The sequence below is a fragment of the Thunnus thynnus genome, chromosome 4, assembly GCF_963924715.1.
Source record: "Thunnus thynnus chromosome 4, fThuThy2.1, whole genome shotgun sequence".
Classification (NCBI taxonomy): domain Eukaryota; kingdom Metazoa; phylum Chordata; class Actinopteri; order Scombriformes; family Scombridae; genus Thunnus; species Thunnus thynnus.
Window position 1 is genome coordinate 5,144,524 of NC_089520.1, and position 15,915 is coordinate 5,160,438.

The window sequence follows — 15,915 nt, forward strand, 5'->3', positions numbered from 1 at the left end:
CATTCAGCTTATTACTTTACTTCAACCACCCGACAGTTACCTGTAGGCGACACCGCACATGATTCATGATTCCTTCATGTCTTTTAAGAGGAGGACTGAGGACTTATTGCAGAGTTAAACTATTCAGATACCAGCTGCTTTTGATGCAGCGTAATCAGCAGCAGGTCAGAGAAGTGAGCAGGTTTTGGAGTTGTTGGATTGTACAGTTACAGGATTTTTCGGGGGACTATTTTATATCTAATGTTGGCACCACGACTCTTGAGATTTCTTTGTTACAGAGGCGGATCTACAGGTGGGCCTGGGTAGACGCAGGCCCACCCTGATTGACAGCTTGCCCACCTGATCAGATTCATGAAAACTCACGTCAGAGTTAGTTTTCATGAGTCTGATAGGATGGGACTAACCTATCAGCCTACCACGCTGTCAGAAGGCGGTTTCATGTAGCTAGCAGCTAAATGAAAGTTGGAAACTATGGCTAAACATCTTTTAGCTGCTTTAAAGAAAACAACGCATCTAGAGGATGAGGCATGTTTGGACCAGTCGCAGCAGGATGGTTGTAAGAGACTTTTTTCCGCAATAAACCAGATCCAGATGCGCCTGAGATCCTCCATGTTGACTGGACGCTTGAACAACTTGACGCTTTTGTCTTTTGAAAGAGAACTAATCAACACTTGGGATTACGATGACATAAATCGACCTTTTCAACTAAAAAAATCCCAGAAGACTCGGCCTTCTGTAGGCGTAGTATCTGCGGTGTTTATTTTATTCTGGTTTCTATGAGTTAGTTCTGAATTGTAACGTAACTGCAGGCCCATCCAGATTTTTTCCAGTCCAAGTCATTCGCCCCGTTCTGTACAAATTTCACTTCGTTGTGAGAGACGTTTGGGGGTTAATTAAGATTTTATTCACCTCTACGGTCCAACACACGAGACCAAATTATTCAGATTCTTGATAAATGCTGGATTTATTCATGAAGACAGGTTTATTTATCGGCTGCCACCAAGCCGCAACATTACTTAGGAGGGAAAATGTTGACTCACCGGTCTGATGCATTTGAATGTAAGAATTTCTTAGTCATAATATCTACTTGTTTTGCTCATTTTGAGTCTCCAGTAAACAATATTCTGGTGTTTTTATAAAATTTTAGATTGTACAGGCTGATTGGAAATATGATAAACAACGATTTGGTCTCAGATTACAAACACTGACGTCAATCGACTGATATTCCAGCATGTGTCAGGTTCTGGTGAGCTGTGTGTCTCGGGGCGTCTGTTTTCTCCTCAGGGATCTCCTTGCTCTCCGGTGGCGCCTGTAGTCCCGTTGGACGAGTTGCCGACGCTGTCGTTGGCGATCGGCTGTAGTCGTTTTCTGTCCCTCTTCCTTCCAAGTCCTCCGTCTTTATTCTGTCTTCTTTCTGACGGATAAGAAAAAAGCAAAGAGAAAACAGTAAATAGCACAATTTTTTTTTTTTTTTTTTTGGATCCACAGTTTATTTTTTAGGTTTTTGCTGATCGCACGTCTGTATTTGGTTACAGTTGCGTAACCACATACTTTGTAGTATTGTATATAAACAACCTCACCTCAAGCACACATGTAGCATCAGCACAGTAATCCTCCTGTCACCCTCTTTTAACATCATTTACATATGAATAAGGCTGACTGAAATCGAGACGCACTGTGAGGGAATGATGGGAAAATGTTTTGTCTTTTAGTCTAATAATTGCAGAGCACTCCAGACATACACACCATGCACATTGCAAATATTAATTTGTCTCCACATATCCCCTTTTTTAAAGTCTCTCGGCAACCCGGTCAGCATCGGTTTGGTGGATTTGCATGACAAAAGATGTCTTTAAAACTAGTCTAAACTTGAGAGTTCCCATAAAAGTGTCTTGAATTGGTCTAACAGGAATGTGCATGTTTCAAGAACCAGAGGTTATCAGACTTCAACTGTGCAACAGCAGACCTGAGTGATACTCAAACAGCTGGTCCGCACCTTACTTTTCTGACCTCAAGATTACAAGTTTGCCGACATTACGTATCAAAAAAAAAAAAAAGAAAAAAAAAAAACTGGCAAACCTTGGGGTCAGTTTCTCTAACTGCCTCCATCAATTGTTCCAGTTTCATCAAAAGATTGAGAAAAATGCGCAAAACTGCAGGAAAGCTAACGAATACTTTTTCACGCACTGTAAATGTTTTTCAGGTGTTTGGGAGCCTTAGATTTTGATCCAGCATAATTACTGTGAAGTATTATGTGAACTGATGCATTGGATTCTGTGGGTTGATGGTTGGCGGGGAGAGTCCAGATCTGACAAATGTCAGTGAAATATTCTTGGTGATGTATCGCTGCTTTGAGAGAGGATTTTTTGGCAAGTATACAGAAACAGAAAAACGCTCTTTACTTTTCAACACAGATCTGATGTGTTCCATGTTATGAAGATAAGTGACATCACATTTTATATCATGTTAAGAGCCTGAGGACATCAGATGAAAACTTTGATGGGTCTGAACTTGATGAATAAGTGTTCTGATGTTTCACATTACATCACATCAGGTTAAAACTTGTCCATATATCTCATATAGCTGTCTTATGCCATGAAAGTAGGTTTTATCCTAAATGGAAATGTGGTTTTGATGTTCAGCGATGAAGAAGAGAGCTTCACTATTTCTAGCCTTGGTTTAAAAGTGGAATCATAATCTATTCTATTTTAATATACAGCACTGAAGCTGTTTTAGTGGTTGGTTGGACATTAGAGAGTAGAAATGAATGCAGGTAGAAAGCAAGAAGAAAGACTTAGTAACTCCTCTAATTAGGGTCCAGAAATTGTGTTTTGGCCCACTGGCTTAACTGCCACGGACAACAGAATACAATAATAATGATAATAATAATCAAGTTAAAAAACAGAATGTATAAAATCAAATGAATAGCAGCTCAAATAGCAGCTTCAGTGCTAAAGCCTGACTGAAATTCCTCTAGAATATTGTTTTCTATAAGAACGGAGTTTATTTGCACTGAAACTATCTTTTCAAGTATCTTACTGATGAATGGAAGGTTGGATAATGCCTAAACTGGTCAGTACATTACAATCTAGGTTGGGTTTCTTTGGTAAAGGTTTTACAACAGCTGTTCTGGGAAGATGCCTGTTTGAGGAGATATATTAAAATGTTGAACACCCGCTTAAAAAATGCTGTAGGTACAGGGTCAGTCCATGAGGTGGAGGTCAGTTACAGTCTTGCAAAGCCAAGTTAGTGTAATACGGGTGAATTTTCCCATGTATACATAATTTTTACAGGATTTGCTGAGATCATCTGTGTTGTTTACATCAGCATCAATACTAGCTCTGATTGCTGTTATTTTGTTATGGGGGGTTTAAACCTATTATGAATATTCAGATCTCCATTCAGGATTAATGTATCATATCTGGTGATGCCAAGTGAGATTAGCTCTGAGAATTCCTGTAGAAATAGTGATGAATATCCTGGTGGCCGATATAATGTGATGATGAGTACTGATTATTCTGCCTTTGAGCTCAAGAGCGAGATATTCAACTCATGTAAATTCACCTAAGTCAATGCCATCACACACAAACTGTGTAGAGAAGATGGCTGCAATCCCTCTTCCTTTCCTGTTTTGTCTGACTGACTGATAAAAATTATAGTTTGGATTCCTTGATTGGGACAGAGACATCCTCTGAATGCCTTGGGTGATGTGAAGCAGAGGGTCAGGTGAGGGGAGGGAAAGATGGAGGCTGTATGGCATCCCAAGGGTATGACGCAGGTTGGCACTAAGTAGTCTGGATCCTGTGATGTTTGGGTGAACCCTATCAGGTTTAAAGTGGTCTTTACAGTTCCAAGATATTGAAATCGTCAATAAACTTCATGCCATGGGTGAGTCACGCCGATGTCAGCCACGTATTCAGGCCAAGGAGCCTTTTAAAAGATTTGATTCCTTTCTCCAGAGTTGGAATGGGGCCAGAGATGAATACATGTTGTGATTGACAGTCACTCAATTTTTCCAGTAGCAGAGAAAAGTCTTTTTTTCAGGATCTCAGAGCCAGTGTTGATAATAATCATCATATTATTTGGATGTGTAGAGAGCATAATCGCTCTTAGCTCCCCGACAGATGTGCCAGCCACAGTTAGATTTTCAGTCTTTGCCATTCTTGCATGCTTGGTTATAGAAAACCCAATCAGAATAGTGTCTGGCTCATGTGTGAAGTTAGCATTGTTTCTTTTGGCCCTTGACCTAGCAGTGGTTTTGGAGCTATTTCTTGGGTTTTGGTTAGCCTTAATGCTAGTGGTGTGATTAGCTTCCCTGTGTTCAATGTAGTTAGCCATGTTTCTCCTGGCCCTCGGCCTAGCATTGGTTTTGGGGCTGTTTCTTGGGTTTTGGTCAGCCTTAATGCTAGTGGTGTGATTAGCTTAAATGGGTTCAACATAATTAGTATTACCACACATTTTGTTCAGAGTCAGTGGATCGTACCTATTCTGTAGTGAGAATTCAAGTGTTGGAGTGAGCATTGGTGTTTTCTCATTTAATTTCATGCTGGATTTGCCTCACAACCAAGTCCTGGCTGCAGTTGATACTTTAAGTGTAGAGTCGGTGTGGTGCCAGTAAGAAGCGTTATTAGGGAATGCTGGTTTGGGAGCCTCAACAGCTTATCTAGTGGCGTTAGGACATATCCAAGGAAGTGTGTCAGCCAGGTCCATGACGGTACACTATCCGTTAGCGTCTGGTGGCTCGGCACCTTGTACAGTGGCTGCTACAGAATCAATGATAGCTCACTGTCATATTTTTAATGCAGCATCTCAATTTCTTTTCAAGCTGCATTATCCTCTCAATCAGTTGCTCACACTCTGTGCAGTTTACTGATTTTTCTGGGTTTGGAGACATAGCTTTTACATTGTCTTTTGCTGATCTGAGAGTATGCTAGGATAGGCTAGGCCAAGCTAGCACCTAAGTCTGTGGTAGGGCTCTGAAATGTTCCTGTGTCCCGAAAGTAAACTTTTGTTCCATTCTGTGATTCCACCATAGACATTTTCGTTAGCGCCAGTGTAGCCAGTAATAGCTGTCTTTGGAAGAATATTTAGGAATTTAGAAAATGCAAGAAAAAAGCGCAAAGCATATAGCAAGCAAAGAGCTCAGGAAAACACATCTGCACTACAGCACAACTGGAACTGGGACCAATATGTGTGTTCTTTTTCCCTAATTCCAACAATGTAGCTAACTCAAATAATAAAACATTCAGTAGATGTTTCAGACAACATAAATCCACTATGCAGAAAGTATTTTTCTGACCAATATTGCAATTGCACTTGTGCTACTTTGCACTCAAGGTCTGTATTTGATGCTAAAATGATTAATGGATTAGTCGATCAACAGAAAATTAATCTGAAAAGATTTTTGTGATTAAAACATTGTTTAAGCAATATTTTAGGCAAGACTTGTAAAATTGTATATTTTATACTTCTCATAATCTTCTATGATAATAAACCAATTATCTTTGGATTTTGGACTGTTAGTCGGACACATTCAAGACATTTTGAAAAGTAACCATAGGCTCTGGGAAGTTGTGATGGACATTTTACATATTTTGCTAACATTTTACAGTCTGCAGGAACAATCAAGTAATGGAGACAATAATCGATAGATTAATCAATAATGAAAAAAATGGGAGCTGTACATAGTATCAAACATCTACCAAACAAAATTACAATCTTTTCTTCTCTTACATGAAAAAAGAGGTAATTATGCATTTTCTTGTTCCCATATCTTATCCTAATCATAACAGTGACATTCAAAAGTGTTATTCTATTTATTGAGAACAGCCACACGCTGGCAGTTCTTCACCAGTGGTACCAATAATAAACTGCTGGTACTTGTAAGTCTCGTAAATAGAGCTTAATGATAAGTGACCACCAAATCATCCTGTCGTATTGACAGCTCTAAGCTTTAGCTGCATAAGCTATAATTTTTGTTAGTTTCAACCACTTAAAAATCTCAGGTATGTTTGAAAATTGCAGGTTTTCGAAATGAATGCTATGTCTTAATTCAGTATTTTCTCACTCATAAAAATGAATCAGGTTTATAATTAATCAAGGTGTGAGGGGGATACAAATTGCTATGGATCATATTCCCTCCAAACTCTTTCAAACCATCTCAGCCCGCAATCATGCCTGTGATTGAGCACAAAATAAATTCTTCTCTGGTTTCGGAAACATTCTCCACAATGTTTAAGCAGGCTGAGGTTACCCTGTTGTTGAAAAAGCAGACTCTAAATCCATCTTAATTTTAAAAACTACAGCCTGGTCTCGCTACTTCCTGTCTTATCCAAAATGTTCTAGCGTGCAGTTTTCACCCAAGTCTACTCAATACCACTACTACTACTACTACTACCACTACTACTAGCACTACTACTACTAGTAGTAGTGATAATAACCAGCCTGATTTCAAAAGTGGTCATTCCACTGAAACTGCACTACTGTCAGTAATAGAGACCCTGAGGTCAGCAAGAACTGATGCCCAGTCAACAATTCTCATCTCGCTGGATCCACCAACAGGCCTTTTCCGTACACATGTGCTGGTTTGACTTGACTCAATTTGACTCAGCACGTCAGTCCAGCGCAGCGGGGATTTGCATCCCCATTACAACAGGGCTACCCACATGAAGGTGTGTCTTTAACTGATGACACGCTTGTCTTGAGTCAGTGATGTTTAAAAGCAGCGGGCTGTATACATCATGGCTGTGACTAGTGGTCAAAGGAGCAGCTGTAAAAAGGCAGATAAACACATTTGATTTCCTATAAATTCTTTATAATAAAAGTCCCCTGTTATTTTGTTATTTAAAAGCTTTTAATATGGAGCAGCAACATCAGGAAATGTTTTGATCAGCAGTAACTTAACACGGCTCTGACACGGCTGAAAGCGAACAGGAAACAGTAAAATAAAGTGATATCTGAAAGTACAAACAAGGACACAGAGGAGAAACGAAACTTCAAAGCACAGAGATTCAGTTAGAAGCTACAAAAGTGCTGAGACCTGAACACACACTTTTAAAAATGTCTTTCTGTCTGGTCTCCAGAACTGACATGGGTTGAGTTTCGCAACATAGCTTGTTTGAGGGTTGGCTGCAGCCAGTGAGACATCATCACAACCCACTTAGAGGCAGGTCAGGCGTGCTTCGGCACAACTCCGGAGATGGTCCATCTCAGGCGCAACTCGGCACAACTCGGTGCGTTTAAACTTGTAATGGAAATGCAAATCAACACGGCATGGTTTGACTTGGCACAGCCAAAAGTGCCGATGGAAAAACCCCACAAATCTTCCTGTCCACCCAATCTGAACTAGGCATCTTGGGTACAACACTATTCTGGTTTGAGTCCTGCTTCACAGGGCAATCGTTCAAAGTAGCATGGCAAGGAAAAAAATCCAAGTGTCACTTTCTTTCCACTGGGGTACCACAAGGATCTCAGCCTAGTCCTCTTCTCTTCTTAATATATAACACCTCTCTTGGTCAAATTATCTGCTAACATGGTTTTTCTTACCATTTATTTCTATGCTGATACCCAGCTCTATCTGTCTTTATAGCCAGATGATCCTACTGTCTCAGCATGGATCTCAGACTGCCACACTAACGGGAACCCCATCTTCAACTCAATCTCTCAAAGACTGAACTCCTGGTGACCCGCATGATTGGGCATCAAGCTTAATAACAACCAACTTTCACCGAGCATCTGTTGCATCTGTCGTTCAGCCATGTTGCTTTAGACTATATAACATGAGAATGATCAGGTCTTATCTAACTGAATATGCTGCTCGACTTCTTGTACAGGCAGTGGTTATCTCTTGCCTTGACTACTGTAACACCCATCTAGCAGGGCTGATTGTACAGTAAAACATCTGCAAATAGTCCAAAATGTGGCAGCATGTCTTCACCCAGCCATGCACAGCTCATGTCACTCCACTTTTCATTACTCGGCACTACTGGCTCCCCGTTGCTGCAGGAATTAAGTTCATGTCAGTCATTCTTGCCTGTAGAGTGGCCACTACCACGGCACCCCCCATTAACTCAGGTTTATGAGCCTCCTCGTTCACTACATTCTGCAAATGAACAATGACTGGTCCCAACATCACTGGGAGTCAGGAAATCTCAGACCAAACTCTTCTCTTGTGAGGTGGAATGAGTTACCTGTAAAGGTTGGTTTATGGTTGATCAGAACTGGTTCATTCATAGTGTTGCATTCTGTTGTTTACCTGAAAAGTGACACTAATAGTTGTGTCATGAATGAAAAAGGAGAGCTAGAGGACAAAGTTCAAACCCTGGCTCCAGTTTCATCTCTGCACAGCTGGCCAATCACGGTGTGAAGTGGATGTGAATGTCAGCTCATTGGTGTCGTTAAGTTACAGAAATGGCTCTGCTCACCCTGCCCTCTAAAAGGGGGGGTGGAGGGGGTTTCAAAGCTATTTGACCATCTGACAGGCACATCTGAGGAAGAATACTGGTGGCCTCAACTCAATTGAGGGCGGTTGTGGGGTTGGTGGTTCAATCCAGAGCTCCTCCTTTGTTAAAATATACTTGGGCAAAATACAGAACCCCAAATTGCTCTTAATAATTAGGCCAGCACCTTGCATGGTAGCTGGTATGGTAAATCATCAGAAAGATTAGGGAAACACTGTGGTCTACTAATGTAACTGCTGGTAGGAAACTAACATCATGTGCTTTTTGACCCAATCATGCACCCCAAACATCCGCCTAAGAGGTTTTGTTGAGCAATAACGTCACATTACCACTGCCTTCACCTCCATCTGAGATAATCATTATAATTCCTATCTACTGAAGTGGGTTCAGCAGGGCCAAAGTTTGAAAGCAGGCAAATAACAATTATTTAAGACAGAAATCTAAAACATTACAGTGAACAGCCAAGCATTAGCCACTCATTACATTCTACGTTCCCCTGCTGGGATTAAGAAAAAACTAAATGGACCTCTTAAAGTGATGTTGGGAAAAACACTAATGATTCAGAAAGAATTATGGTTTCCTTCTCGTTTTTGGCCCTCTTACTTTTAGCTTTCTTCGCCTCTTGTTCAATCCAAAACATGTGGAAGAATGCTGCACACAAATTATTACTGAAATATGCAGATGGTCCTTTTTACTATGTCGTCTGTATTAGCTCACATCTATCAATCTGATAGATTCACATCTATCAATCTGATTGATAGATACATAGGTTGGCTTTGGGCAGCTCCATACTAGAGTAGTGGTGTTGTAACTGCCCTGCTCAAGGGCACATCACTTGCATTTTGGGGGGGGCAATGCTGGAGTTCCCCAGTTTGCACCCACAAACCAACGCAAAAGTCTCTAACTGACAAGATTTTGATCTCAAGCCAGTTGCTCGCATGACATCGTAGCCGCTAGTGCAGCAGTGAAAACTTGATTTCATGCTGGAGGTCGGGTCGCAGATTGCTTCTCACACGTTCCTTTGAATGATATTTTTTGTTGTTTATCTCTTGTGTCAGACGCCAAAGTGATGAGAAGGAGGTTCAGTTCTGTGTGTTTACATCAGACCGTCTCTTTTCTCTCCCCCCTCTGTTATAGGAAGGCTGCAGTGCCACGCCATAATGCCCCGCTGTCATCTGCCCTTCATTAGTAATGAGAGCCGGTCTTTAGAGATTGGGTTTTTAAATCCCCTCCTGTCTCCTCTCCTCATCCTCTTCTTTAAAACCAATCAGCTCTTCCTCTCCTTTTCCATCTACGTCTCCATGCACTCCTTCTCTCCTCTCCTCCTCTGCCATCACTTCATTCCTGTAATCTGTACTTCATTAGCATTGCTGTCACAATGGCTATGATTTTGGATACTGCGCTGATGATTGGGAATTAAGACAGGCTGTCCTGAAATGCCTCTGTACTCTCTCTGTGTGTGTACATTTAAATTTACATATATTAACTGAACATGTTAACAGCATTTACTGTATGTATGCTCCTCTTAACACATGTATAGATGTATGCATAGCCATACTTGATGAAATAACCTACTATACATGTGTAAATGTCTTATAATGGTATGTTTTGGTCTTTGTTTATCTATGCATTCATAAGCACTACATACAACTTTTCTATGGACTGTGACTGATTCAAGGTATTGTGGGGTAGCAGGTGGTTCAGGATTGAAAGATGAAACAATTATATCCTGCAGATGAGAGAGAAATGTGCTTAAAAGCTTCGATTTGCGAGTGACAGAAAAAGCGACGCAAGATGTTTTGTCTTTACCAGCTGTGGAAAAAAATGTCAGTGGGGGGATATTGTTATTGTAGTTTTAAGATTCCTTCAAGATTACATGTACAAATGAAAATTAAGTGCTGCTCGGCACTAGTCATGTAAGTCGTTGGATAAAGTTGTTGTTTGCTTATTAAACAATGCTTGCTAAGTAACAAGCTGCTACACACACAGCGACAAGCAATAAGTGGCATCTATCATCACTATGCTGCACATTATCACTTATCAATTTGCCAAATTGTCTTTAAAAGGGGACATAGCATGCACATTTTCACATCTAGATTCATATTCTGGTGCTATACTGGAATATCTTTGCATGATTTACAGTTCAAAAAACACTTCCACTTCTTTTTCTCGTTCTTTACTCAAAATGGAAACTTCTCAGATACATCCGGACATGTTTAAGCTCGTATGCGAGTGGACAATGTGAACAACCCACGCAACACTCTTAACAACAAAGGCCTATGGATATGGATGGCCGTCATCAGGAGGAGGAAGTAGAGTTCAGGGCAGGTTGAAGCCCTGACTTTTGACTTGCAGAGAGCATTTTTACGTATGTTCACCTCTTGGAACTTTGACCATGTTTAACAAAGATATGTGAGATAATAACAGTATAAAATAACATTAAATCACAAAAAGCATACGTCCGCTTTAATAACATTGTTGCTATAAATTTGCTAACGGTAGCACGACCTCACTGTTAACTGAAATTCATGGTCGAAGAAGTTGGATACATCCATCACCATTTGGCACAAAATTTGGCTGAAAATCAAAATCTAAACAAGACAATTGCTCAACAAAGTGGTGACAAAAAAGGCAATTTAGTTTTTATCATAATTTCCTGCTGCCTTGCCCACTATAACTCTTGTATTGTATGTGTATGTCTGCTGCTGGTCCAACTGGTCCAAAATGCTGCTGCGTGGCTCCTTAGTGACAAATTAGTCCACATCACCCCTGTGCTAGCTTCTCCTCACTGGCTTCCACCGCATAGGATTGATTTTAGAGTCTTACCACTTGTCTTCAAGCATCTTTGGGAGCTAGCTGCTTACTATATCTCAGATCTCTTAACCCTTTTAGGTCTCCTTCACATCTCGTAGGTGACCTGAAGTGGTTGGCTATTCCACGAAATTACACCTTTGCTGTTGTGGCCACTCGACTGTTGAACCTCCCGTCCAGCCTCCTCCTCTAAGCATCAGGTTTGTCTCCAAGATTGATTCCAAACCCATTTCTACCTCTTAGCTTTCAGCTCTCTTACAGTTTAAGTGTAAAATCATTGATCATCGCTCCAAATGTGATGGTTTTGCAAGATTACATGCACCTCTGCAGTTTAGAAAAACTTTAAAAACTGTTAATATCGAGAAAAAAAACAGGTATTGTGTTATTGAGCTGAAAGAAGGCTGATTTTTGGAATTCATTTTAGAGATAGCATACAACATTTTTACAGAATGATATATTTGAGAAAGTCAGATCAAGTTCTTAATAAGACATATTTAAGTAAAGTATTGGTTGTTTTAGTGAAATACACTACATACCTGATGTATGCCAGTATGGTGCACCTAGATGCACACAAGAGTCCAAACTTATTGCTAACCACAAGAATGCTAACAGACATTATGACCCTGAATTGAGACGTATCGCTTTTCTTTGCTCTTATTTAGCAGGGTTGGAGGAAACCTGGCTGCTCATCCTTCTTTGTGCCACACTCTCTTTGGTACAGTACAGAGCAGGTGTGCAGGACAGCAGACGTGTGAGGTCGGGGTGTGAAAAGAGGAACACTAGCTGGTGACGTCAACATATAGCCTGGATGGAGCCATGGAGGAGATCTGCATCTGCGATGAGCAGATGAGACGGTGCCCTGCAGGAGCCTTGAGGAGGTGTCTGAAGGAGATAATAGAGGTTCATACACGCCTGCAACGCTGACACGCCGCTATAACCAACACATGGGAATGTAAAGAGTTGGAGCATCACCAAGACTGCTTTGGACTTTAGAAACCTCCAATCAGCGCCCAGACCAGCCACACGGACAATCTGTTGGAGACTTTAACTGGGTTTTTGTCTTATATTAACCCGAAGACACTATTATTCCTTAGGAAACTGTTTTAAATAGTGCACATTTAGAGTTTTTTCTTTGTATAATAAACTAATATTTCAGTGTGCTTTCTGTTAGAAGGTATTAAGCCACACTTAACACCCGTGACATTTACATGCAACAACGCTCACCTCTTCACAGCTGTGTCTCAGGAAAGTAAAGTCCACTAAGTGGAGGATCGGCGGTTCGATCCCTGGCTCCTCCAGTCCGCATGTCAAAGTATCTTTGGGCAAGATACTAAACCCCGTGGCTGCGCCAACAGCGGTGTGTGTGTGTGTGTGTGTGTGCGTGTGAATGTGCATTAGATTAGATCCTGATGTGCAGGTTGGCACCTTGCATGGCAGACTCTGCCATCCGCGTATGAATGTGTGTGTGAATGGGTGAATGTTGACAGGTATTGCAAAGCGCTTTGAGCGGTTGGAAGACTAGAAAGGCGCAATGTAAGTGCAGTCCATCCATTTACCATTTACTCCTCTTTCTGTTACAATATGTTCCTCTCCATGTTTTTTTCACTTGCTCACACACACACACACACACACACACAGTGAACCAGATGGGTTATAGCTGGTATGTCATGAGAGCAAACCATCCCTCAGCCATCTTAACTGAATCAAGCGCTACGCTGGAAAACTGCCCTGCTCACCACATAACAACCTAACCTCAAGCAGACTACACACATACACATGTGTAAACTCACTCATCATGCATGTACACACACAGAACTACAAATGTTGTCCTTGTGGCTATTCTGTTGAATTCCATTTATTCTGTAAAACCGGAACACTAAATGTACGACCACATCACAAACTCTCGAATGGATGCACTCAGTGTTTGGAGGATTGTTCCGATGGTCAACTTTTCTGTTAAACAAAGAAAACAGACACCAAACTCTGACATGTGTTTCCAGTATACTGTTGACCTGAGTACTCAAAGCCAAAAACTTTCAGCATAATCTAAAAGCAAGGGTGCCTAAAAGATCCGACCGCCAGCGACGCCGTCGATCTTCACGCTACGTGAGACGGAACGCTGACATAACTATAAAGTAATGTTATTTTTAATTTGAGTCTGATATTTTGTTATTTCTGTTGTTTTGCAAAGATTCTGCAGAGATTAAGAGCGCTTAAAGATGAAGTCAGGGCCTTTCTGGCTACAAGAGATGCAAGAGAGTATGAGCAGATGAATGATACTGCGTAGCTTTTTGGATTTGGCTTTCTTTACAGACATTACTGCAAAGCTGAATGAGCTTAACACTGACCTTCAGGGAAAAGAGAAAAAACATAACAGAAATGATACGTGTCATCAAGATTTTCAAACAAAAAAACTGAGAATCTTTTCCTCCTTAACTCGAGTGCCACGAATGCTGAGATGGTTTTGAGATTGTCCTCACCAGAAAAACACAGCTATAGGCTAATATTATTGACCAAATCAGCTAATGAGCTTATTTTTTAAGTGTAAACTGCCCTGTTCAGTCATAATTCTTACACTCATTTAAAGGATTCCTATTAAAAATGTCATGTTTTATTGAAAAATGTATCAGCCAATCATATATTCTTACCAGATTTGTTTTTTTCTCAGATATCACTATTGGTATTGCTTTAAAAACCCAGTACCAGCTGCGCTCCACAAGCCGCCTCTTGTGTTCATGCATATAATAACCGTCCTCGCTCTGTGGCAAAGACATGTTACATGACACTGTTGTATCTTTGCAAAAACCTCCCAGCGAGAACATCAGAGAGAGTGTGCGGTCGGTTCAGAGAAACTGTGTGACTCTCACACACAGGTTTTTATCTCGTCTCTTAAACATGACCACAATGTTTTCCTGGTCGTAACAGAATAAAGGGTCATAGGAACTGTTTCTGTTTGTATCATATTCTGTATGGTTAGATACCATTAGGGCTAAGTGAGAAAATATGTTGTTTTTTTTTGTGTGATATAAGTGAACTGACCCTTTAAATCAAGATAATATCTGACTGAGAGATGGCCACGTCTCAGAGTGCGAAGATTTACTAGACAAAAGATTTTTCAAAAATGCCGGTATTATCCTCTTGAGTCTGTACCGACTCCTTGCACAACACAGTTACACTCAAAACCACATGTTGCGGTTGAAAAAAAAAAAAAAAAAAAAAAAAAAAGCACTGTACATCGGCATAACGGATGATAAATCATCATGAAGTTATAAGTGGCATGGAGCCATGTGGGCCAACACACACACGCTCCCTCAGAACAGTGAAACCAACTGTGGGGTCACAGACATACATGCACCTTCACATGAACACAAGCTGAATGTACGGATACGAAAAAAAAAAAAAAAAACAACTTATAAATTTGGACTTTTTGCAGGTTGGCTGGAAAATATATATCCAGGTAGCACTCGGAGGAAAATATTTGTCTTCAGCTGCTGCTCCGTGTGTTCAACAGTAGTGTTTCTACTGGGCTGCGTCCAGCAGTTAACAGTAGCAGACTGGTTTTACTGGGCGTCTCTGTATGAGCGCGGGGCAGGATGGTGTTGAAAACGGAGCATCTGTTGTCAATCAATCTCCTCGCAATAAAATACACAGGGTTGAATTTAAATAGACCAGAGAAGGAAATTTTTTTTTTTTTGGTCTCTATCTCTCTTTTAAGTACCATTTTTGCAAAGTCAAATTTTACACAAATGAAATGTCAAATTCAGAAAAGCTAAAGGAAATCTGTCAGAGCTCATAAATACACACAGCAACTTATTTATGAGGGCTGTATGTTGAGATGAACAATGTTGTTTCTGTATATTTTTGATTTAACTTCAATAAAAGCTGAAAAATGGGACAAATTTCCTGCTTTTACTGGAAAGCAGTGACAGAAAAGGAGAACTGTTGAAGTGATTTCCTCACCTAATACTGGCTATTTTGCTTTTTGCTCTTGTGGTTTTTTTTTTTGTCAGTATTTGTTTTTCTGGTTTGGTACTTTCTTTCTTTCTTTCACTCGCAGCGTGATGCCAACATTTTCTTTCTGCCTCAAAGCTGCATGCCTGATTTCTTATCAAAACTCACTCAGAATGTACTGGATACAATCCTCTGGGCCTAACCTCCTATTATCCCCTGGATGGAAATATTTTATGACTGAAAGAAAAAGACAGTATAATGTGCCGCGTTTGATCAGTATCTCACCTTGCCTCACGTTTCCTCAACTCCTCTGTGAGAGTTCAGGGAGCAGGAGAGAGAGAGAGTTTGGACATGGTTAGTCTATTCTACAGGCTGATGTGGCTCTCCTATAGGTTTAATAGAGGGCATGCCTACAGCTAGGTCATAAGATTGAAATCATTATGGATGTAATAAGGCTGTTTTACAATATTTATATATTTTACAACATGGTAAAAATATGCAAAATCACATTTAAATAACTAAAATGCTGCTCAAAACAATGTTCTAGAAATTACGTTCATATACAAACTGCAACAGCAAATACATTTAGATGGAAACATAATGATGCTGAATTATGTTTTCTGTCCACATAATGAGAAAATGCTGTTAATTATTAGCTGTGTTTGGCAAGTTGTAAAAATGTTGATACTGTTCA

The 15,915-nt window shown here is 40.4% G+C and overlaps 1 protein-coding gene across 2 annotated transcripts in view; it reads right to left on the reverse strand.

The window, feature by feature from the left end:
- Positions 1–1,138: 1,138 nt before the first annotated feature.
- The window catches only part of rspo4 (R-spondin 4), a 43,129-nt gene continuing 28,352 nt past the window's right edge, over positions 1,139–15,915 (reverse strand). The window contains exon 5 of one of the 2 annotated variants that reach the window (XM_067586292.1): positions 1,139–1,410. In XM_067586292.1, the coding sequence (XP_067442393.1) occupies positions 1,211–1,410 (200 nt within the window). In that variant the 3' untranslated portion in view covers positions 1,139–1,210. Of the gene's footprint in view, positions 1,415–15,915 lie in introns of both variants that reach the window. The other variant, XM_067586293.1, reaches the window with a different exon arrangement.